The sequence below is a fragment of the Loxodonta africana genome, chromosome 3 (genome assembly GCF_030014295.1).
Source record: "Loxodonta africana isolate mLoxAfr1 chromosome 3, mLoxAfr1.hap2, whole genome shotgun sequence".
Classification (NCBI taxonomy): domain Eukaryota; kingdom Metazoa; phylum Chordata; class Mammalia; order Proboscidea; family Elephantidae; genus Loxodonta; species Loxodonta africana.
In genome coordinates this window covers 194,925,847-194,949,929 of record NC_087344.1, presented here as the reverse complement: position 1 = coordinate 194,949,929, position 24,083 = coordinate 194,925,847, and the positions used below count along the sequence as shown (strand labels likewise).

General features: G+C 54.5%; 1 protein-coding gene and 1 long non-coding RNA gene across 5 annotated transcripts; one reads left to right on the top strand and one right to left on the bottom strand.

Moving 5' to 3' along the window:
* Nucleotides 1–235: 235 nt before the first annotated feature.
* On the bottom strand, nucleotides 236–12,442 carry LOC135230819 (uncharacterized). 3 transcript variants are annotated; one of them, XR_010321572.1, is made up of 4 exons: nucleotides 11,335–12,394; nucleotides 11,029–11,212; nucleotides 9,898–10,008; nucleotides 236–2,725 (listed from the first exon to the last, which is right to left on the bottom strand). It is a non-coding gene; the product is annotated as an uncharacterized LOC135230819 (long non-coding RNA). The 3 variants fall into 3 exon arrangements; XR_010321571.1 differs by lacking the exon at nucleotides 236–2,725 and having other exon boundaries at nucleotides 5,781–10,008; nucleotides 11,335–11,451; nucleotides 12,338–12,442; XR_010321570.1 differs by lacking the exon at nucleotides 236–2,725 and having other exon boundaries at nucleotides 5,781–10,008.
* On the top strand, nucleotides 5,213–23,951 carry IGSF9 (immunoglobulin superfamily member 9). 2 transcript variants are annotated; one of them, XM_023554157.2, is made up of 20 exons: nucleotides 5,213–5,391; nucleotides 5,598–5,786; nucleotides 11,052–11,204; nucleotides 11,973–12,115; nucleotides 12,353–12,470; nucleotides 13,856–13,997; nucleotides 14,100–14,245; nucleotides 14,328–14,470; nucleotides 16,642–16,782; nucleotides 17,378–17,494; nucleotides 17,751–17,901; nucleotides 18,098–18,221; nucleotides 18,485–18,660; nucleotides 18,917–19,167; nucleotides 19,342–19,426; nucleotides 19,507–19,683; nucleotides 19,952–19,994; nucleotides 20,313–21,173; nucleotides 21,612–21,739; nucleotides 21,992–23,951. In XM_023554157.2, the coding sequence occupies exons 1-20, from the start codon at nucleotides 5,334–5,336 to the stop codon at nucleotides 22,171–22,173; spliced, it is 3,528 nt and encodes a 1,175-aa protein (XP_023409925.2). In that variant the 5' UTR covers nucleotides 5,213–5,333; the 3' UTR covers nucleotides 22,174–23,951. The 2 variants fall into 2 exon arrangements, with proteins under 2 accessions (XP_023409925.2, XP_064138858.1); XM_064282788.1 differs by having other exon boundaries at nucleotides 21,612–23,951.
* Nucleotides 23,952–24,083: the final 132 nt, after the last annotated feature.

The following is a 24,083-nucleotide window of genomic DNA, read 5'->3' as shown; positions in this document are numbered from 1 at the left end:
AAGCAGTGCGGGAGCAGAATGCATCCTTTGGATCTGAGGTTTCTGTGCTGAGATGCCCCCAGACCAACGGAAGACTGATGTATCACAAGGACCTTCCTCCAGAGCCAAAAGAGAGAGAAAGCCTTCCCCTGGAGCCTGAATTTGGACTTCTAGCCTACTGGACTGTGAGAGAATAAATTTCTCTCCGTTAAAGCCATCCACCTGTGGTATTTCTGTTAAAGCAGCACTAGATGACTAAGACGAGCACAATAAAAATAAATAAATAAAGATATAATTATAATGAGGTGCAACAAGGGCTGTGGGGTAAAGATGAGGGTGTGGTGGGAGGGGTCAAGGAAGGTGCTTTGGAGGAAACAGGTAAATAGAATTTTGACCTGTGATCAACAGTGAGCCCAAGGAAAGGAGAAAAAGGGCATTCTAGCCCAGCGGAAGGTAAGTGCCAAGACACTGATATCATCAGTAATAATCAATATAATAAATAATGCACAGTAAATTCTAAGGACTGCAAAGCCAAAGCCCAGCCTGATAAAGATGTAAGTGAGAAACTAGGCTGGAGAGGTAAGCAGGGGCCCTTCTGATAGACTAAGAGCTGTGGGGAAATTCAAGGATGAACAGAACGCGATTCACACCCTGTTGTAGCTTAGAGCCTCACTGGGACAAAAGGCAGACACATAAACAGATTCAGTAACAACCCATGGGAAATCACACTTCTTTTCTGATCCGGTGCTGGGGTGAGAGGACCAGTGTTCATGGACACGCGGCCACAGCGTCCCTGGAATTGAGTACGTTTTCTGATATTTTCGTCAGCAATTGGAAAAATGTGAGCTGGCTGATACTTTGGCTCAGGGAACCCTAGTTTGTTGAATAAACTTTCCCAGAGAGTAAAGATTACAGATCAAGGAAAACCTAGAAGAAAATCTTCAGTTTTGAGACTCAGGCACCATGAAGGAACAAGTTATAGGACTAAGTTCCTTTTCTTACCAAAAACTCGCTAAGAAACATATGAATCAGAGAAAAATGACAATAGCAATAAAACTCACAAAATAAGCTTCCAGAAAAAAAATTTTTAAATTGAAAGCCATTCTAAATCCCAATTTACAAAAAGTAATTTTAACACCCAAATCAGGAGAAATTAGTTTATCCTCAAGTAAACACTGGAGGTAGTAGAAATGAAACGTCTGGATTGGAAGTGTAGCTGATTCCAATATGGGAGAATGAGGTCTTTCCCTTGGTTGGTGAGAAGCCAAGAAGTAAAAAGCGCTTCCCTATTTGACGGTCTTTTCTAGGAGTTCTGCATGGTCTTGCTTTCATGTCACATCTACCAACATGTTTTCTTAATTTCATTTTAATATTCATTGATGTCGTTGCTGGCTTCCGTTGAGTTGGCCCCTGACTCATGACACAATGGGATCGGACCATTGTGAGCCATAGGGTTTTCACTGGCTGATTTTCAGAAATAGATTATCAGGCCTTTCTTCCTAGCCTGTCTTAGTTTGGAAGCTCCGCTGAAACTTGTTCGGCATCACAGCAACATGCAAGCCTCCACAGGCAGATAGCTGGTAGCTGGGCTTGAGGTGCGTTGGCTGGGAATTGAACCCAGGTCTCCTGAATGGAAGGTGAGCGTTCTACCCCTGAACCACCACTGCCCCCCACTAACATGTTTCTATTACAGTCTCACCAACTGTTAGGTCAGTATAGTACATTGTAAAACAATGTTGAAAGGTGCTACTTTGGGAGAATGTGCTAAGGGATTGAGAGAGAGACCACACCCCCTACTCCAGCCTCTTCTTTCTCCTTAGCTACACTTCCATCTCAGGCTGTGACCAGAAGCACCCATTTACACCAGAGAGAACTTTCCAGCAGTCAGGGCCCACTAAAGATGGAGTAGCTTACCACAAGAGATGGTGAGCTTTCTGACCCCGGATGTGGTCAGAAAGTGGCTGGAGGACCACCTGGCGGGATGACATGCAGGGACTCTGGCTGGAAGTAGTGGTTAGACCCATCCCATAGGGTTTCTCCTGATGTTGAGATGGTTCCATGGCTCTATGGTGCACTCAGGATGAGTTGTTGGTGTTCAGATGGGGGCGAGATCTGTGTGTTACTTTCAGGGAAGGCTTCCAGGGGGCCAACTGAATGAGTGGGACCTGGACAGGCAATAATTGTTTAAGCCTGATGGGAAGGGTGAATGACAACTCTGCATCCTGAGGACAGGCCAAACATGGGCCCTGAGGAAGCAGAAAGCTCTGAGGGCCAGACATGCAAGATATCTTTTTGCTTGAGGGTTGAAGTCTCCAAGGGAACAAGTTTCATGAAGTCAGGGGGTGCCACCTGATGAAAGCTTTGGGTTTTGTCTGAATCCCAGCTCTGCTATGTCCTGGATGGGAAATCTCGGGCAAGCTACTTCACCTGGTTGAGCCTCGGTTTGCCCATTAGTCAAATGGAGCTATACCTGCTTCATAGAGTTTTTGTGCATTAAGTAGAGCTATAAAATACCTAGTCCAGGTCTGGCGCCCTGCAGGGACTCAGTAAATGATCATGTATTTCATTCCTCCTCTTTCAAGCTCCCACTTCAGGATGTTTGTGTCTCAGGGTCGTTTGAGCTGGGAGCTGGAGCTGGAGCTGACTCGGCACCCCAAGCTCAGAGCGCAGACTTCCCCTAGTGCACTCCGTGGGAGGTGCCTGGGCAAGATTTGGGAGCGCGCCAGTGCAGACAGGTATTTCCAGTCTGGTGAGAGAAGAAATGGGTGGAGGTGGGGGATGAGGATGAGGGAGGAGATCAGATGAGCTCGGGAGCTGGGTGGACACCCCGGAAGGAGGGCGGGGAGTCCCGCTCCCCGCCTGGTATTCTTACCCCTAGGCTCAGATTTCAACCCAAGCTGACGCCTTTGCGGCTCTTTTAGCTTGTTAGGGGAGGGCAGAGGGTCGAAGGCAGGTTACAAAGGAAAGGGCGTGCAAGGAGCTCAGCTTCCCTGGAGCGGGGCCCCTGGCTGGGTAGCCCCTGAAGCTCGCTGCAGGAAGCACCGGACCTGTCTCTCCTCGCTTGGTTGTACAGAGCTCCACGAGGGGGCGACCTGAGCCCACGTGCCACCGCGTCCTTCTATCCCGAAACTACAACTCCCAGGTCACTAAGGGGTCCGGCCTGCCTCGCCTCGCCTTCTGCTGGCTCCCATTGGCCGCCGCGGAGGGGGGGGATTGGCGGTCTCCAGGACAACGGGAGGCGCTCGGGGCATCCGAGGCGGGGAGGCGGGTCCGCCCCCTATTGTGTAGCTGGAAGAGTGAAGCCGAGCGGTGCGGAGCAGGTGAGGGCGGGGGCGTTCTGGGGGGATAGAAGTGGGGGTGCTTGGGGGGGATGGAGAACAGTGCTGGAGTTATGGGGGGACAGGAAAAAGCAGGGAGTTGCGGAGAGAAGTGGAATTCTTTGGGGGGCAGAACTAGGGGAGTTCTGAGAGTGAAGTGGAATTCTTGGTACGGGGGGGTGTCCCGGAGAACGGGAGCTCTGGAGTTAGAGTCGGGGAGTTCCTGATGAGTTCCAAAGGAAAAGAGAAGTTCCAGAGGTCCGTGAATACGAAGGAGAAGGGAATTGTTGAGGTGGGGCGCCAGAGTGTATGGTGGGCTGAGGCAGGAGAATCCCAGCGAGGGGAATTCCGGGGGTGGGGTGGGGGGGTGGGGAGGACTGGAGGGGGGGATTCTGGGAGAGACAGTAAGGGAGCTTTTGGGGGTGCAGAGGACCTGGTGCAATGGGAGATCAGGTGTGAGAAACTGGAATTTTGGGGGGACTGGGAGAAATAGGGATACCTGGGATGGGAGCACTGGGAGAATGAAGAAGTGCTGGGTGGGGGGACTGGGGAAGTTTGGAAATGGTTGGGGGGAGAGGCCAGAGGAGTTGGAAAGATCTCAGGAAAAACAGGAATTCTGGGGGTACCTAGCTTACTAATGTTCTTGGAAAACTGAGCCAGGAGAGAACTTGGGGCTCCTATATGCTTGGGAAAAGATATTTTAGGGAAATATGGGGGGCTGGCTAGGGGTGGTGGGAGGCAGGGGGAATGGTTGCTGGTGATTTGCTAGGAGTTAGCCATAAAAAAATATATACTGGGGATTAATTAGAGGCAGGGATCAGGCATAGAGCTGTGGAGGTTGTTTTACAGCCAGTCCAGTGAGATGAGGCTGAGGGCTGGGTGGAGGCCCCAGAGCAGAGTCCAGTTGGATTTGCCAGGCCCAAGACAGGGCTACCCCCACCCCAGTCCACTGTGACTGTACTGGTACCTCTGAGGCTGTGGCTGTCAAGAGTTCCTCTCCTACCTGCCCCAGGGCTCCCTTTTTACACCTTAGGGACTCCCAGGCTTTTGGGCTTGTCATGGACCATGCCCCTGGAGTTGGTGAAGGGAAGGCCTAGAAAACCGGGAGCCCTGAGCAGACTGGAGGCGAGTGGGTGGGAGGAATTGGGTGAGGCACGTGGGCCGTGGTGCCTGGCAGAGGGAGGGCTGCCTGGCAGCATCCTGAAGGGGAAGTGGTGCCAACTGCCTGCTGTGGGACCTGCCCAGACCTGGGGGATGCTGCCTGGGCCCCCATATCAGCAGGTGGGGAGGCAGCTCCTCCTCCCCCAAGAGTCTGACTCATTCCCTGCTAAAGCAAGAGCCCTGCTGGGAGGCTGAGTAGAGAAAGAGACCACAGGGTCCCCAGCTTCTAGGGTGCTTCCCAGAGGCTGGGGAAATGGGGCAAGAGATTGTGTATGGGGACCCTGGGGACTGCTATCTGGGAATTCGGAGGCCTGGATTCTCATCCAGGCTTTGCCCATGACTGGCTCTAGGACCCTGAGCAAAGCCCTCTGAAATCCTTAGGGTTCTTACTTCTCACAGTGTGGGTGGAGGCAGTAGTAATACTGCTTCTGCCTGCTATCTGCTGCCTTGTCGTTAGTACCAGGGGTCAGGGAAGAGAAGGCAGAGGAGGCTGGGACGCGGGGTTCTGTCTTCTGGCCCGGGGCTGCAAGATCTCTGGTTTCTTTGTATCCCCCTGCCCCCACCATTACTTATCTGCTCTCCTGTCTTTTCCTAGTGCCTTTCTCTAGCTGTGAGGTTTCTTGTAGGCTCCAGTATTGGCCAACAATGCATGTAGCCTTGTGTCTTACATTTAGATCCCGTGGGTCTCCAGAGAACAGCTTCATCTGGTGTTACATGAGCCAAGCCCTAACTGTCCAGAGGAGAGAGAGCTGAAGCCTGTTCCCAGAAGCCCATCAGAGGAACTGATCCTAGGCTTGCTGGGTTGTGGACATCCCTCTGCCCCTCCATCTGAGCCTCTGTGGACAGGAGGGGCTGGACGAGCAGGCCAGCTGGGCTATGGTTTGGTGCCTCAGTCTGGCCATCCTCAGCCTGGTCATCAGCCAGGGGGCTGACGGTGAGCTGGACTCCTGGGGCCCAAGAACTCTCTGCTAGCCTTGGGGTGGGGGCTTCCCCAGGGGGTTCTCCATGCAACACATGAGGGGAAGGGAGGAACAGAGGTGGTTCTAAAGAAGCTGGGGATTCTCCCCATCACCCCAAAATCAGAGATACTGATGAGACATTCCCTTCCATCCCTGACTCTCTGTGCCACCCACCATGCAGGTCGAGGGAAGCCTGAGGTGGTGTCAGTGGTAGGCCGGGCTGGGGAGAGCACGGTGCTGGGCTGTGACCTCCTGCCCCCAGCCGGCCGGCCCCCCCTGCATGTCATCGAGTGGCTGCGCTTTGGATTCCTGCTTCCCATCTTTATCCAGTTCGGCCTCTATTCTCCCCGCATCGACCCTGATTACGTTGGTAAGAGTTAGCCTCAGGGGGGCGGTAGGGAGACAGCACCAACAAAGGGGGTCTGGGAAGGATGGGAGCAAGACCCCTTCCTAACTGCACTGTCCCTGTCCCAACCTCATCTCCACTCCCCTGCTTCCATGCTGCTTAGTGAGCGTGGCTCTGCCGCCAAGCAGTGTTGATTCATTCATTTACATACGTACACGCACGGTGTAGCTGTGCCATTTAGAACTCCGTGCGGTCTGTTCCAGAGGATGCCGGAACCCTATCCCAAGTATCCATCCTAATTCTCTAGTCCCTCTTTCTAGATCTCATCACGAAGCCTCCTAGACTCCATCCTGATTTTCTGTAGACCTCCCACTTGGCCTTATCCTGGTTCCTGAATTGCTAGCTGTTCATGGCCCCACCCCCAGTGTCTTAAATGCTAGTCCAGGGGATTCCAGACTTGTTCAGGAGTGGGCCAAAGCGGTGACAGGGTAGGTGTCCCCTCGGTTCTCCAGTGGTGGCTCAGCCTGATTCTGAGCAGGTGCGTTGTGGGGTGGGCTAGAGAGGGCCAGGCCCCCTAAAGATCAGCTAATGGATGGGACTGGCCTGGGCTGGTGCTGCAGGTGGGTCCTGCATGGGTCTTAAAATAGTACACAGGCATCCCCGGAGGCCTTGTGCTGTCCTGCAGCTGACTCCCTAAAATGGCTCTGCTTCTGCCTAATCCTGGCTGCAGCCTTAATCTGAGCGGTTTAGTGCTGGGCCATGGCAGGCAGGTCTCAGAGGGTGGTATGCCGGAGGTCCTAACGATGTGGCTGGGGCCGCGGGGCATCAAGCTTCAGGGCAAGTGAGAGTCTTGTTACCTCCTCCTCGAGGGGAAACCCAGGAAAGGCCACCTGGGAGGGTGTGGAGGGGGGCAGCACCCCCACCTTTCTCTCTTTAGTTTGAATTCTAGGGGAAGCCCTGAGATTGGCTGAGCTATCAGGTCAGGGCGGGCTCAGCAGGTGCAGGAGAAGGGAAGAGTTTATTTTCAAACTGGGGGCGGTTGTTGGCAAACAGCCTGGTGGGAGTGTGTGTGCCTACACCAGCCCGGTGGGAATTGATGAGACCAGGGCCCCAGTCAGGACAAGAGGAGAAAAGATGGTTGTGCCTCCCAGCCTTCCCTCCCTGCCTCTGCCTGCCTGGCCAGGAGGGGTTTGGGCTGTTGGGAGGAGGCTGGGCAGATTCAAAATGTAGCCCTGACTGAGAGCAAGGCAAGGGGGAGGTGGAGGAGAAGAGAGAGGAGGGCTTTCCTGGATGGAGCAGGGAGATGTGAAACCCATCTCCTTCTCTCTGCTCTGTCACCCTGCCTTGAGGTCTTTCTGGCATGCAGGCCACTGGATGGTGGAAACTTTGCCTACCTGTGGGTTTTCTTTTGTCTCTGTTGTTCTTTTGAGTGCCAAGGGCTGTGAGCAGTAACCTCTGGGGCTTTCTTCCTACCCCTACCCTTTGTTCCCACCTCCACCCCCAGTCTGGAACTCCTGGTCAGGCCAGAGCTGGTCTAGGGACTCAGACTCACAAGAGAGGCCCCTGAGCCCGTTAACCTTTTTTCTGCTTCACAGTGTGGAAGGGGCCTCTCCGCCTTTGTGTAGGGGACTCCGAACTGCAGTTGCTAAGCAACGGGAGGTGGAGGTTGCAATGGACAATGCTGTACTGTCATAAATCCTCTGGGCAATTGAGGGGGAGATGGGCCTGGGACTGTGCGGGAGGCTAGTGCCCTAGAATGTATGAGGGACCAGTGACAGAGACCGTTTGGAGCCTCAGGGGCTACACTGAAAGGGACACTTTCAATCTTTGAGGGCTCTAGAGTCCATCTAGCAGAGGACACTGGATTTGTAGAACAGTACAAAAGTAGTAAAAGGCAACATAAAGCAAGGTATGACCACATACTAGCACTAGGTTGACCATACCCCGTTGCCGCTGAATCGATTCCAACTCATGGTGATCCCATGTGTTACAGAGTAGTACTGCTCCATAGGGTTTTCTTGGCTGTCATCTTTATGGAAGCAGATCACCAGGCCTTTCTTCTGTGTGGAACCACTGAAGGGGTTCAAACCACCAACCGTTCCGTTAGTAGACGAGTGCAAATCATATAACTACCGCATGTAAGGTACCCCAGCCCATAGTGCTTGGTAAATGGTGACAGCCGGGTATGTAGGCTGAACCGTATCACAGACATCCAGAGGAGAGAGAGGCTGGGTTTACTCTGCACCAGCCCTCCTGGTGTGGAGTTTAGACCACCTCTTCTAACCCATGGGATGGGCCTCTGCTCTTTGACTTTTGTGCTGCATTACTTGGGAGTCTGCAGACGCCCCTCATGGTAGAAAGGAAGTGAGTCTTCGCTCTGTCCTGAGTTGTTTGACAAAAATCCAGTATCTCATTTTCCCCTTTGGGGCTCCATGTAGGAATCTCCCCTTACTTCCCTTTTCCCTTCAAAGCCCACTGCATAATCGCATCTTCCTGAAAGCCTTCCCTTCGCCTCTTGCTTCGCAGACTCTTGGAATGCTGGGCACAGTTAGCACCATTTTTTTGAACTTAGGTGTGTATGTGTGTATGTGAACTTGCGTGTGTAAACATAATATGGGTTACCTGCCTTCTGATTTCCTTTACATATCCCTCCACGCAGGGAGATCTAAAGAACATCAGATTCTGGCCCTGTAGGTAGAAGGCGAGTCTCCAGGAGGTGGGCCCAGGACTCTGGAGGACCCAGGACTGCCTGCCCTTGGCTGTCTTCCTGTTCATCAGTAACACTGCCAGTTGCCCTTGAGTCAGTTCTGCCTCATGGCGACCCCATGTGTTGCAGAGTGGAACTGCACCCCATGAGGTTTTCAATGGCTGTAATCTTTGGGAAGTAGATCACAAAGCCTTTCTTCCAAGGCGGCTCTGGGTGAATTTGAACTGCCAACCTTTTGCTTAGTAACTGAGTGTTTAACCATTTGCACCACCCAGAGATCCTATCTACAGGTCTAGAAATCCATATCTCACAGAAAAGTTAGGACATGCAGTATGCTTCACTGGATATTTTGGTTAACAGCCATTTGGGACCATTACCCATTGGCTACCAACATCTCCCAAGTGCTACTACACTGTGCTCAGTGCTGACACTGTACTGAACATCAACTGATCCTAACACCAGTGTCCAATGGAAAGTGCACTGCTTCTGGAGAAAGGAAGCCAGGCTTTGTCCCTTGCTAGCCATGTGGCCTTGGAAGGAAACTTAATATCAGTTCCTTTGTCTGTAATGGAATTCTTGTGAGAATTAAATATGGTGATGATGCCTGATATTGCATGGCTCGTGTTGAACGCTCATTCTCCCTTCCCTCACCTTCCTTCTTTGCAGAGCTTGATGATCACCATATTGAAAAGTTCCTATCATATAGGTCTTAGAAGAGGCTGTAGTCTGGGGTGTGCAGGGCCATGTGGCAAGGCAGATTAGGGCTACGGAGGAATCCCATTGATGGGTGGAAGCATGTGATTGTGTTAAATATTTACCTGCTAGGCCTGTGCTTATCTCCTGGGTGGGGATTTAAACACCTAGCCCTTTAAGCAGGTCCACCCATTCTAGAGAATCCACACCCCTGGAATACATTCTGAAAGAGATAAGTCCCTTGCCTAAGATCACAAAGCTAGCCTCAACTTGGTCATTGCCCTCTTCTTGCCCTGATGACATTTGGGCACCGTAGGCTTGGATTATAATTCAGAAGGATCACCCTGCAGGGAGAGTGGGAGCAGATGGGAGGGGCGCGTGCACTGGCAGTGTCAGAATTACCAGTATTAGGAAGGCTCAGGGCCTCAGTCTGGTTGGCTGGGATGGGCACACTGCTAAGGGACTTGGCTTGGAGCTGCATTTGCATACCCCATAAGATTTAGAGAATGTCATTTGTCCCTATCAAAGGTCAGGGTGGGAGTGGGCAACTGATGAATGTAGAGAGGAAGGAGGCTGAAGGCAGGCAGATCTATGAGCAGACTATTGGAATAACCCACATGAGAGATATCACAGGTCTACACCAAGGTGAAGGTGGTAGAGAAGGAAAAAATTATGTAGAAGATAGAATTTAAAAAGTTCTCTGCACACATGGGGCCGCCATGAGTTGGAATCGACCTGGCAGCAGCTAACAGCAACGATGAACAAGTAGACATGGGGGGTGAAGGCAGGAGTCCAGGTGATAGGTTTCTGGTAGGGTGAGCTGGTGCATGGTGGTACAGAGAACTCCTAGAGGGTGGGGGAGAAAGGGAAGAGGACGTGTTATCAGGTGAGGGAGACGGGCAGGGCTTGAATGCAGGCTTCTGATTACAAATCCCGAGCTCAGTCATTTGTTTGGCAGCCCTTGTTTGAGCACCTGCTGATGCTGGGCACCGTGCTGGATGCCTTCCCTGAATTCTCTGCCTCCTCCACCCCACCCACGTTTTTTGTGCTCTCTCACTTTGAAGATGAAGAAACCGAAGTTGAGAGCTGAAATCATTTCTAGATCTTTCTGGCTCCTCAGTGTGTGCCTTTCTCACTTGACTGCACTGCCAGGGACCCCTGAAGCTGTCTGGGGTATAGTCCTCTGTTAGGGGAGGGTGTGGAGGGGATTTGGGGGGGCACTGTCCGTCTGAGCCTGGCTTTGTGGTCTGGGTGTTGACTAAGGGGGTTGATGAAGTGTCTGCTTGGGCTGTGGCTGTGTGGCTGTATGTGGTCAGTCAGCTGGAGCCAGTGTGCCAGGGGCGTGGAAAGACTGAGGGATGAGGCTGCTGACTTTGCTGCCTGGCCGGGCTGGACTCTGGCCACCCTAAGGCGCTTAGGCTGCTGATAATAGCCCTGAGAGATTAGAGGCTTTGGGGCCTGCTAGGGCCCCAAACTCAGCTCAGGTTTCCAGGCACAGAGTCCTCAGGTGGGAGGAGGACTTCTGGGAGTCCATACCTTCCCCTACAAAAGAACTCCAGAGTAGGGGGCAGCCAACAGTCCTGGAAGCGGGGTGTAGTTCAGTGGAACTTTCTGTCTATCATCTGCCCCTTTGGGTTTCTCTTTGTCTACACTGGGCCCACTCTGCTGAAAGGCAGGAGTGGTCACGGGGGCTGGACCCAGGGACCTCCCCCAGTGGCCCCAGCCCCCAGTGACCCCAGCCCTATCTGTGCCTCTCCGGGCCCCACTCTATCCGGGTAACTGTGAGAGAATGACCCTGTTCCTGACCTCTGAGAATGACCAGTGTGGCCAGGGGTTTGGGGCTACCGTGAGGTCTCCTCATCATACCTGATTCAGGGCTCCTCCCCCAGGGCGCGTCCGGCTGGAGAAGGGGGCGTCACTCCAGATCGAAGGGCTCCGCGCAGAAGACCAGGGCTGGTACGAGTGCCGCGTGCTCTTCCTGGACCAGCACCGCCCGGAGGACGACTTTGCTAACGGCTCCTGGGTGCACCTCACAGTCAATTGTATGAAGCTGGGGCACAGGTGGTGGAGAAGGGGATTGATGGGGAGAGAAAGGGGAAGAGGAAGCTCTATTTCCACCCACACGCGGTTCCAGTGCCCCACCCTTCCTGGCACCCCTGTTTACATGCTCACTTTTTGCATCCCCCTGCCTTTTCAGTTCTTCAAATCTAGCTCCAGTCAGCCTTCCAGGCTCCAGGCTCCAGACTGTGTCAGGAGCTTCCTCTTCTTTCCCCTCTGCCCAGCTCCTGCCTTCCTTGCCATAAGAGGACAGTTAGAGGGTGGAGTTGGGCCCTGAGTGAACCATAGGTCACATACATACAACACTTTTGATTTTTTCAAAACATCTTTTCACCCAATACTTCATTAATTCACTCTCAACCCTAAGAAGGAGAGAGGTCATACTTATTCCCATTTCATAGACCAGGAGACTGGGGCACGGAAAGGCTAGGTCAGGCCACTGATTAGTGCCAGAGCAGAGCCTAGATCCCAGGCCTCCTGACTTCTGGAACAGTGCTCTCCTGAGGGCACCCAGCTCTCCCTTTTGCTCTAAACACCCAGCCTGTGCTCAGCCCCAGCTCGGCAGGCCAGTGTGTGGACATGGGCTGGCTCTGGGTACAGCAGACAGGGTGGCCCTGGGCCGGAGTTCCTGTGAAGCTGGGCAAACTGAGGGACTGAGGCTGAGCCCCTAGTGGTCAGGTTCCCTGGCTCTCCGACGTGCTCTTCCGGCTGATGGCCTCCCTGGCAGCTCCTCACGCCTCTCTCCCCCGCAGCGCCCCCTCAATTCCAGGAGACTCCTCCCCCGGTGCTGGAAGTGCGGGAACTGGAGCCTGTGACCCTGCGTTGTGTGGCCCGCGGGAGCCCCCAGCCTCGAGTGACTTGGAAGCTCCGCGGACAGGAACTTGGCCACGGCCAGGTGCACTTGGGCCCTGGGCTGGGTGGGGTGGGCCAGACAGAGGCGAGGGACAGGTGGGGGCCTGGGAATGGGGCTGAAAGGCGGAGGAGCCAAAGGGCAGGTTGGGAGACGGACTGCACCTTAGCCCCCCACCAACCTCCCCGAGTCTGGGTTGCTGCCGCCCTCTGCTGGCCAGATTGGGAAGCACAGCGTCTGAGGCCGGTGGGAAGGGACCGAACTCACGAACTTCTTCCCCAGGTGCAGAATGGGACGCTGTGGATCCGGCGGGCAGAGCGGGGTAGCTCTGGGGTCTACACCTGCCTGGCCTCCAGCACCGAAGGCAGCGCTACCCACGCCACCCAGCTGCTGGTACAAGGTGCTCTGTGGTGGGAGGGCTGGAAGCCAGGGACACATGTGTGAGAGGACTGTGACCAGTGGCGGGGGTGGGGGGCGGGGCACAAAGCAGGTGTGGGGAGGAGACTTGAGCATGAGGGTAGAGGCCTGTGGAGAGTGAGGGAGCGCCCCAAGCAGGCTGTTGCCCTAAAGGCCATTGCTGTGGAGTCGATTCCGACTCATAACAACCCTATAGGACAGAGTAGAACTGCCCCGTAGGGTTTCCAAGGAGCGGCTGGTGGATTCCGATTGCCGACCTGTTGGTTGTTTTTTTTTTTTGGTTAGCAGCCCGAGTTCTTCACAACGCCACCAGGGCTCCGCTGCTCTAAAGACAGCATCTTAATTTAAAAAAAATTAGTAAGTGGAGGAATAGACATATAGTGTCCAGTAGTGTGGTATAGGGGAAAGGGCAGCAGCGCTGATGTGAAAGCTTCTGACTGTGAACTCTTCAACCTCCCTGAGCCCCAGTTTCCTTATCTATAAGGGGTCCATACCTGCCTCTCGGACTGTTACAAGGACTTAAGTAGCTAACTACCAAACATGGCGATTGGCATTTAGTAATTTCTGGCCAAGTCTTCCCCTTTAGGAGGAAAGCTGAGAAGTACAAGGCCTGGGCTCTGTCTTCAAAGGGCTTATTATCTATGTGGGGATAGACAGAAGAGGAATCCGTGAAATAGAGAAGCCCTGCTCTCTGTGGTACTGTGGGAAAGGCAGGGTGGTGTAATGGTTAAGAGCAGTCTCTAGCATCAGGAAGGCCTGAAGATGAATCTCGCTGACCTTGGCCAAGTCTCTCTGCTTTTGAGTCTTCATTTCCTCATCTATAAAATAGGGAGAGTAATTCCTACCACAGAATGCTCTCATGAGGATTAAACCAGTTGAGGCAAGTACAGTGCTCAGCAGAGTGCGTGGCATGCAGTAGGTGCCCTATACTTGCCAGCTGATATTATTACCTTGCTCAGAGTCAGGGGTTGCTGCAGCATCTGAGGGTGACATATTGGGTACCTAGATTGCGATAAGAGATGGAATGGCATAAGACTTGACAGATGGGAGACATTAAGGGTAACTGAGCAGAGAGTTAAAACTGACCCTCACTCCTCCTCCCCCTCCCCACCCACCACACACACAATTTCTAGGTGGGAAAACTAGGCGAATGGGATTGCCCCTGGTAGACTGGCAGGAGAGCTGGTCTTGGGACAGCATGACTTTTCTTACACCCAAGGGGAAGGTCCTGCTTCAATTCCCCAGAGGCCCTGCAACAACCAGCCCCATATTCCAGAGGGCAGAGCTGAGAGAAGCTGTAGAAATGACCTCAGGGTTTTTAGAGGACTGTGAGCTGAAGCCACCTCCTTTGCCGTGTGCTTCCCCCAGGGCCCCCAGTCATTGTGGTGCCCCCCAAGAACAGCACAGTCAATGCCTCCCAGGATGTTTCCTTGGCCTGCCAGGCTGAAGCATACCCCGGAAACCTCACCTACAGCTGGTTCCAGGACAGCATCAATGTCTTCCACATCAGGTGGGGCTCAGGAACGGGAAGGGTGGGGAACTGGTGGGCAGTTTTTCAGGAGCCCTGTGGCAGGCAGGGTCTGGACCCCTCTCTACACATGCAATATTGCAGCCACCTGCAGTCCCGGGTGCGGATCCTGGTGGATGGAAGCCTGCGGCTGCAAGCTGCCCAGCCTGACGATGCTGGCCGCTACACCTGTGTGCCCAGCAATGGCCTCCTGCACCCGCCTTCAGCCTCTGCCTACCTCACCGTGCTCTGTAAGCCTGACCCAGCTCCTTCCCCAGCCTCTACCTCTTCCCTGGGCCAGGCCAGCCCAACATGCCACTGCTTCCTCCCAAGACCCCGCCCAGGTGACATCCATGCCTCCTGAGACACCCCTGCCTATAGGCATGCGGGGGGTGATCCGGTGTCCTGTTCGTGCCAACCCTCCACTGCTGTTTGTCAGCTGGACCAAGGATGGCCAGGCCCTGCAGCTGGACAAGGTACAAACTTGGGGCAGGGGAAAGAACAGCTTAGCTTGGTGGGGTTCTGGTCAGAAGGGCGCCTGGGGTGGAGTTAGCTTGGTTTAGTTCAGTAACTACAGAACATGCAGTTCCTACCAGGTGCTGTGCAGGGTGCTGAGTGGGGAACAGGCACTGTCCTTAAGGAGGGTACAGTCCAAAGGGGGGAGGGCAGTGTTCTTAGTGCTTCTATAACAGAAATGCCACAAGTGGGTGGCTTTAATGGAGCCCTGGTGGTGCAGTGGTTAAGTGTTCAGCTGCTAACTAAAAGGTCGGCAGTTCAAATCCACAGCTGCTACTTGAAAACCCTGTGGGGCAATTGTATTCTGTCCTATAAGGTCGCTATGAGTTGGAATCCACTCAACAGCAATGGGTTTGTTTGTTTGTTTGTTTTGGGAAGTGGCTTTAATAAACAGAAATTTATTTTCTCACAACTTAAAGGTCGAATTCAGGGCTTTGGCTCTAGGGGAAGGCTCTCTTTCTGTTGGCCCTAGAGGAAAGTCCTTGTCTCTTTTTGACTTCTGTTCCTTGGTTCCTTGGCGATCCTTGTGTGGTGTGGCATCTATCTTCTCCCATCCATGCTCGCTTGTTTCTGTGTCTAATCTGTTTTTTTTTATATCTCATAATTGATTGGTTTAAGACGTATCCTACATGAATTATGGCCATGTTAATACAGAAACTCTACTGCCAAATGGGATTGCATCCACAGGTATAGGGGTTCTGGTTTGCAATACATATTTTTGTGGGACACAGTTCCATCCATAACAGACAGCAATATAGACACTCTGTTAGAAGGGCAGGGTTGGAGCAAGTGCCCTCCTCTCAGGCTGGCTGAGGACTGATCAGCAACAGCTTCTGGGACTTCCATGATGGGCCGTGAAGTAGGGACAGACATTCCAAGCAGAATCCAGGGCCCAGAGGCAGGAAGTAGTAGAGTGTGTTTATAGTGCCAATAGTGAGTCCTCCAGTTTGGTAGGTGCAGCAGTGCCTGTAGCGACATGAATGGTGCCGAGAAAGCTGGAAAGACAGGTTGGGGCCAAAAGGGAGAGCTGTGGGTGCCAAGTTAACATGACTTCATTCCAAGGCAATTGGAATCTTTTATTTGTCTGCAGAGACTATAAATTCCTTGAGGGTTAGGATTGCATCTTTTAATCATGGTGTCCCCAGGGCTTCTGCAATAGTCATACTCAATAAATTACTGTTGAATGTTTAAAAAAAAAAAAGTCTAACGTCACCTGGATCAGGTGAAGTGTTTTGAGCAATGGTGTAATACCGTCAGAGCTGTGATCAGGAGTTGAGCGTGTCCATTAGAATGTGGAGGGGGAGAGACTAGACGCAGGGAGAGGAACTCAGAGGCTGTTGAAATGGTTCAGGTGAGAGGTTATGAAATCTGAGAGAGAAATACACGGAGATGGATGGGCCTTCATGCGCAGACAAAAGGAACTTCCCAGGATGATAGGCTTGACAAGTGTTTAAACAGGGGGAATGAGGGAAGGTGAGGAACCAAATTTTAGTGGGGAGGACAGAGGGGATCTTTACTAGAAATACAGAAGCCAGGAAAAGCAACTGGGATGTAAAGGAGTCCCTGGGCGGTGCAAACACAAGTGCTTGGCTCGTTAGAAAGGCTGGAGGTTCAAGTCTACTGAGATATGCCGCAAAAGAAAGGCCTGGCAATCAACTCCCAAAAAAACCAGCAGTTGAAAACCCTGTGGAGCACAGTTCTACTCTGACACAGACGGAGCCACCATGTACTGGGGCAGACTGGACAGCAACTGGTGAACTGGTTGGGGTGGAAAATGCTGAATTTAGTGGTGGAATGCTGGGAGGACAGCTAGGTGAGGTCTCCTCAGGCAGTGAGCCCCAGGGGGCTCCATTCCAGCTTTAGGAGGTGCCATTCACGCTGCGTTTTCTGTGAGTGGCACCCTCTGGAGTTGTGTAGTCACAGCTGCCACACTCATGTATAGTGGTTTCTCCACAGGAAAGAGAGAAATGAGAGACTGGGATTCAGACAGCCGTCAGCCCGAGATACTTGTGGAGACATCTGCATAGATGTGGGCTTCTCATACTGTCTCTGTCTCCTCTATTGCCTCTCCCATCTCAGTCTTGCCTCTCCTGAGGTTCTTTCTCTGGTTGTCATCTTTTCTCCCCCCTAGTTCCCCGGCTGGTCCCAGGGCACAGAAGGCTCATTGATCATTGCCCTGGGGAACGAGGATGCCCTGGGAGAATACTCCTGCACCCCCTACAACAGTCTTGGTACTGCCGGGCCCTCCCCAGTGACCCGTGTGCTGCTCAAGGTGAGGCCCAGGGTGGCCCAGGGCCCACAGCAGAGATGGGTCACAAGTGGGCTGAAGAAGCATGCCTCACTGCTGGGTCAGGCTGGCAGAATGGGCCATCCCTCTGTATGGGGAATGGCTCCTAAGTCTCTGGCTTCCCCATAGTGGCCACAGTAACAACTGTTAGATGCCATCCACAGAGAGTTTTACAGAGATGGTTCTGGGGAGGTGGGATGTCAGGCACACAACATATCCACAAAATAAGATAGTGAGAACAAGGATAGAAATGGCCCCACCCACCCTCTCACCAGCCTTGACCACGCTCCCTCCCTCTCTGGAGCTCTTGGGAGAAAAGGATGGAAAGCAAGGCGGGGGGTGGCGGTTTAGACATCTCCACAGAGACCCACCCCAGCCACCAGTCCTTGTTCTATCCCAATATTTCCCTCCAGCCCCACCTGCTATAGCTAGAGAGAAACCGAGAGCTGGAGAAAGAATGAGATAGAATGAGAACTACGGTGTGACAGTGGGACCCAGGGAGGGGACCTACCCAGCCTTAGCTAGCAATGTGAGACAGGCTGCAAGAGAGCTCCCTTCCAATGCCAGACCTGGCTTGCAGGCTCCCCCAGCTTTTACAGAACAGCCCAAGGAAGAATATTTCCAGGAAGTAGGGCGGGAGCTACTCATCCCCTGCTCTGCCCGAGGAGACCCTCCTCCTATTATCTCTTGGGCCAAGGTAAGGTTCCTGACCCTGCTCTGCCCGTACTCGTGCCCACTACACCCCTACCTCTCTATCCCCCCTCTGCCCGTACTCGTGCCTACTACACCCCTGCCTCTCCATCCTCCCGGGGCATTTTGGGGAAGGAGGATGTGGGGAAGAGAGGGCAGTTGGAGGCAGGGTGGGAGGAAGCTGGAGCTGCCCAGAGAGACGAGTGGCGCCCTTGGTGAGGGGTGGCTGCGTGTGTCCTCAGGGCTGACCAGTGGTTCTGTAGGTGGGCCGGGGGCTGCGGGGCCAGGCCCAGCTCAACAGCAACAGCAGCCTGATTCTGCGGCCACTGACCAAGGAGGCCCATGGGCGCTGGGCGTGCAGCGCCAGCAATGCTGTTGCCCAAGTGGCCACCTACACGAATGTCTACGTGCTGGGTTAGTGGCTGGAGAGCGGGACAGGGGGCTGGAGGTAACCATGTGGGACAGGAGATAAGGGAATCATTTTTGGAGGTCCACATGGGGGAACCCCTGGGATGATGGGTGGAGGGAAGAGGCCTCCAAGCTCCCCTTAGCTCTTCACCTTCCTTAAGGGCCCTGACCACCATCCTTCACTCCATTCTCCCCTACCCAGGCACCAGCCCCCATGTTGTCACCAATGTGTCGGTGGTACCTTTGCCCAAGGGTGCCAATGTCTCCTGGGAGCCTGGCTTTGATGGTGGCTATCTGCAGAGATTCAGTGTCTGGTACACCCCATTGTGAGTGCCCCTGCCATCACTGTACGCCAGTCTCACGTCCTCTCCTCTCCACCTGAGTCTGTCTGGCCCTTTTCCCATCCCTCTATCCCTGGTTCTGCCAACTCTGCTGCCCTGTTTCCAGAAAATCTTAGGTGTTCGGGGCCCAGGTCCTGAGACCTGGATGGTTGAAAGTTGGGGAGGGGAGAAAGTCAGCTTTCTGGACCCCAAATCTTCCTGGTCTTCCTAGCACCTGAGGTGCCCCCCATTTCCTCATGCCCCCCCAGGTCCAAGCGTCCTGACCGAGCCCACCATGACTGGGTTTCCCTGGCAGTGCCTGTGGGGGCTACTTACCTCCTAGTGCCAGGACTGCAGCCCCACACACAATATCAGTTCAGCATCCTATCTCAGAACAAGCTGGGGAGTGGGCCCTTCAGTGAGATCATCTTATCTGCCCCGGAAGGTGAGATCTCTCACTCCAGAGCAGCAGGGACAAGGGCGGGGAAGGGCTGGTGGGAAGGCCAGATGTAGGAGGACCTGGATGGAAGAGGGGCAAGGGTGCTGGGCAGCTCGGGGTCCAGAGGGGCTTGTGGGTGATTCTTCTGGCTTGTTTCTAGGGGCTTTGGAAGAATATTTGGGCTCTGGGGGCTATGGAAGGCCAGGAAGGAGGATGAGGGACCGGAGATCCCGTGTCTGACCTGCCTATCTGTTCCCATCAGGGCTTCCTACCACACCAGCTGCTCCCAGGCTTCCTCCAACAGAGATGCTTCCTCCCCTGTCCCCTCCCCGAGGTCTGGTGGCAGTGAGGACACCGCGGGGGGTGCTCCTGCATTGGGAACCCCCAGAACTTGTCCCCAAGAGGCTGGATGGCTACGTACTGGAGGGCAGGCAAGGCACCCAGGGCTGGGAGGTGCTGGACGGTGCTGTGGGAGGCACAGAAATGCAGCTGCTGGTGCCAGGGCTCATCAAGGTATGTGTGGGAAGGGACACGGGGGCGGGGGGCGGGGGTGTCCTCCCAGCAGTTCTCCAGCCCTAGTTGTTTCCCGGGTTCCACGGGGGATAGTCTCACCCTGATTTGACCAAGATTCCAAATGGGGTTAGGATGGATGATGCTTGGCCCTAACCCTCTTCCTGGCATCCCTAGGATGTCCTTTATGAGTTCCGCCTAGTGGCCTTTGCCGGTAGCTATGTCAGTGATCCCAGCAACACGGCCAACGTCTCCACTTCCGGTGAGAACCTGGTGGTGGGGAAGGGGGTCTGAGCCGACCAAGTCTTGGGCACTGATTCTCCCTCATGGCCCCTTGCCCAGGCCTGGAGGTCTACCCCTCGCGCACGCAGCTGCCGGGCCTCCTGCCCCAGCCGGTGCTGGCCGGTGTGGTGGGCGGCTTCTGCTTCCTGGGTGTGGCTGTCCTCGTGAGCATCCTGGCCGCCTGCTTCATGAACCGGCGCAGGGCTGCCCGCCGCCGCCGCAAGCGCCTCCGCCAAGGTAGACCTCCTTCTGCCATCATCTAGCGGGCTGGTGGCTGGCACACCCACCTCCTGAGGCTCAGACACCCGAAGAGGCTGGCCTTCCCATGAGCCCCTCCCACCTGGAGGGAAATCCCTCCTCCTCCGTGGTCCCTTCTCAGGGCCCACCGAGCGGCCTTCTGCATGGGGCTGGGCACCTAGAGGTGGGTGACTGGGTCTGCACTGGCTGGGGCCCTGGAGGAGCTTATCCTTTGCCTATGTCACCTCCTGTTCTCATGCCCTTACAGAAGCACCTCTTATCTTCTCTCCGCCTAGGAAGACAGCTCCACAGTAAGTCCCATGACCTCCTTGCCGTTCCTCTGCTTTCCCGTTGTACATGCCAGTATCCTCTGCTTCCTTTCCTGCACCTTGGGGAGAGGTGGGAGACAGGAAACAGAAGTTAGAGGAAGAAGAGAATCGGGGTGCAGAGGCCCTAGCCTGGGGCTGGTCCTGTGTTGCTGTGTCTTCCCTCCACCCCTGCACCATGTTAGTCCTTTTCTTGCTTGCTCTCCCTAGCTCTGCTCTCTTGTGCTCCAGACCTCTCAAGGCCTGACGCTGGCTCCTGCGAGGGAGACTGGCCACAGACCCTGATCTCCTGTCCCTCCCCAGCTCTGCTCCGGGCTCGGGCAGTCCTGACAGCGTGGCGAAGCTGAAGCTCCAGGGCTCCCCAGCCCCCAGCCTGCGCCAGAGTCTGCTCTGGGGAGAACCCACTGGACCCCCCAGCCCCCCTCCAGATCCTCCACCTAGCCGGGGACCCTTACCCCTGGAGCCCATTTGCCGGGGCCCAGATGGGCGCTTTGTGATGGGACCCAATGTGGGGGCCCCCCAAGAAAGGTCAGGTCCAGAGCGGCCGGAACCTCAGACCTCAGCCCGGCGTCAGGCCCGGTCCTTTGACTGCAGCAGCAGCAGCCCCAGTGGGACCCCTCAGCCCCTCTGCATTGCAGACATCAGCCCTGTGGGGTCACCTCTGGCAGCCCCACCCACCCCCCTGCCAGGTCCAGGCCACCTGCTGCAGTACCTGAGCCTGCCCTTCTTTCGGGAGATGAATGTGGATGGGGACTGGCCTCCCCTTGAGGAGCCCAGCCCTGCTCCACCCCCAGATTACATAGATACCCAGCCCTGCCCCACCGCATCTCTCCTTCGCCCCCTGGACTCTCCACCTGTTCCCCCCAGGGCAGCGCTCCCTGGGGCCCTGGTAGGGGCTGGGGCCACCACAGAGCCCCCTTACACAGCACTGGCCGACTGGACACTGAAGGAGCGGCTGCTGCCAGGCCACCTCCCCACTGCCCCTCGGGGCAGCCTCACAAGCCAGAGCAGCGGGAGGGGCAGTGCTTCTTTCCTGCGGCCCCCCTCCACAGTGCCCTCTGCAGGAGGCAGCTATCTCAGCCCTGCTCCAGGGGACACCAGCAGCTGGGCCAGTGGCCCTGAGAGGTGGCCCCGAAGGGAGCACGTGGTGACAGTCAGCAAGAGGTGAGGGCAGTCCTTGTCCATCCCTGCCCAGCCCTGCCCTGTCATCTCAGAATTCCCCACTACCCTCCACCTTCTCTGCTGCACTCCCAGTCTGGGGCCGGGTGACCTGGTCTTCTTTTGCTGAGGCCCAGGGATATTCAGTCACTGGGTAGCATGAATTGTTAAGCTGTCAACTACTACCCCAGAGGCACTTGGGAAGACAAGCCTGGTGATTTTCTTCCGAAAGGTCACAGCCTTGAAAATTCTGTGGAGTGCAGTTCTCCTTTGCACACATGGGGTCGCCATGAGTCAGAATTGACTCAACGGCAACTGGTTTGGTTTGTTTTTAGGGCTATTCAGGAAAACCTGTGGCCCAACCTAAGTTTGGGGATCCCAGCTCCAGCCTTTTCTGACTCCCCTGTATTCTTCCACCCACCCCACGTTTTTTCTGTTTGACAGGAGGAACACATCTGTGGACGAGAACTATGAATGGGACTCAGAATTCCCTGGGGATATGGAGCTGCTGGAGACTCTACACCTGGGCTTGGCAGGCTCCCGGCCCCGACCTGAAGCTGAGCCAGAGCTAGGTGGGCGAGCCCTGCAGAAAGGCAGGCACTCCTGGCCTCCCTATCCAACATCCACTGAAGCCTCAGAGCTCAGTCTGTTCCCAGTCAGACCCTGGCCCCCACTGGAGCCTAGTCCAGGTTCCCCTGCTCTGGGCTGTGTCTTACTCCCATGGCTCATCTACTCTGGAAGGCCCTGGAGAGCTCCATGTTTGAGCCTTCCACCCTGTGAACCTCAAGCTTTCTCCCTCCTCTCCTCCGGCCCGCCTCTTGCAGGTGCTAAGACCCCAGAGGAGAGCTGCCCCCTGAACCCTGCTCATGCTCCTGGCCCCGAGGCCCGTTGTGCTGCCCTTCGAGAGGAATTCCTAGCCTTCCGCCGCCGCCGAGATGCTACTCGGGCCCGGTTCCCAGTGTATCGACATCCAGTCCCCCACCCTGAACAGGCCACTCTGCTGTGAACAGCCCTCATGGACCCTGCAAAGGAGGCCCCCAAGAGCTAGCTCCAATCTGGGGCACTACCCCACCGCTCCGGTGCGCAGGCACAGACTGATGGCGGACTAGGGTGGGATTTGACATGGGAGGTATGTGGTGATCCCTAGGTGATGAGTCTGGGGATCGGAACAGGGATCTTAGGCCTGTCCGTGTGTGTGTGTGTGTGTGGTGTTGTCTATGGTGCGGGTGAGGTTTTTTATAGGTGAATTTAAAAAAAATCTGAAAAAAATGTGTCTGTGTGTTGCCTGGCCTATTATCTGAGGGGGAAGTGGGAAAATGCCTGGACCCTTAAAGAGGAGAGTCTTCCTAAATGCATGGAGGTGTATACAGCATGCATTCAAAGAGCATTTATTGAGTGCTTACTGAGGTCAACAACTAGGCCCAGCCATTGAACTAGAGGCTGAGAAAATACAGAGTTCACTAAGACATACATGCCTTTGCCTTTGGGGAGTTCTTCTAGTCAGCGGGGCAGGCAAGTAAAGAAGTAGTTACTATTTGATGCGATAAGTCTTGTGATACAGTTGTGTGTTGGTTATTATGGTAGCACAAAGGAAGAAGTTCAAGTCAACAGTGAGTGCTTACGGCATGTGCTGGGTGGAACAAATGCTGCTTTTGAGGGATATTTGGGAGGGCTTTTTCAGAGGCATCCTCACAGAAAAAAAAAAAAAAAAGGTGGTAATAATAATAGCTAAAATTTGAGCACTCACTATGTGCCAGGCACTGCTTGCTGTAAGCTCTTTAGCTGCATGATTTTGATTCTCCACAACTCTTTGAGGCAGGTACTACTATCAGTCCTATTGTATAGATAGAGTGCCTTAGTAATTTGTCTGAAGTCACACAGCTGGTAAGTGGTAGAGCAGAACGGAAGCCAGTCAAGGAAGAGAAAGTATTCCAGGCAGAGGAACAGTCTCTGAGTAAAAGCATAGAGGAGTGAAAACTCGGCCTATCAGGGAATCATTTGGTGGGAGAGGTTAAGAGCTTGACTACCAACTGAAAGATTGGTGGTTCAAACCTACTCGCAGGCACCTCAGAGGACAGTCCTTGTAATCTGCTTCTGAAAGGTCACAGCCTGAAAAACCTTATGGTGCATAGTTCTCTGCAAAACAAGGAGTCCACCTGAGGGCAACTGGTTCTAGGACTGGGGGAGGAGATTGAATGGGAAGGTGGGAGGGGACTGGTTTTTGACGTTCTTGAAACCCAGTCGAAACAGCGACTCTACCAAACATGAGGAACTCCACGAGTGTAAGCAGGAACCTCACCGTAGGGGGATTCTTCTCAACTGAAGCCTAAATGGGGGAGGGTGGACGCTCCTTCCACCCCTAAACTATGCTGCCTTCGACCGTCAGATACAGCTTCAGAAGCCACAGGGTCCCTGCCGCCTTCCTCCTCCACTGAGGCCTCTCCTTCATATCCCTCCAGGATTTAAGAACAGATGTCAGGTCAGGTCAGAGGAGATGAAAGAGGGAGAGAAATCGCCGTGAACCTGGGTCCCAACACTGATCACGCCCTTTGGGCCCCGGGCAGGGAGTGACCTCACTGTTAGTTCCTGCCCAGGCTTGAAGAAGGTGGCGAGCAGGACCACGGGGGGGTGCTGTCCCGGCCTGCGAGCCCCAGTCCCTTTGCCACACCCTAGTTAGTTGCAAGACGCGAGGAAGGGAGGGGAGTCTTCTGTGCCTCCGTTTACCTTGCCAGTCTTTGTAAACCAAGAGGCTTCTTCCCACGTAAACACGCCCCCAGTTTTGAGCTAACCTAGGCAGGAAGTTTCCCACTGGAGTACAAGTCAATGGGCTTCGGGGTGGAAGTAGAGGTTTTCATGGGCGGGAGACTAGCTGCCCTTGGAGACCCCAGACCCCCCCCCCCCGCCCCAGGGTCTCTA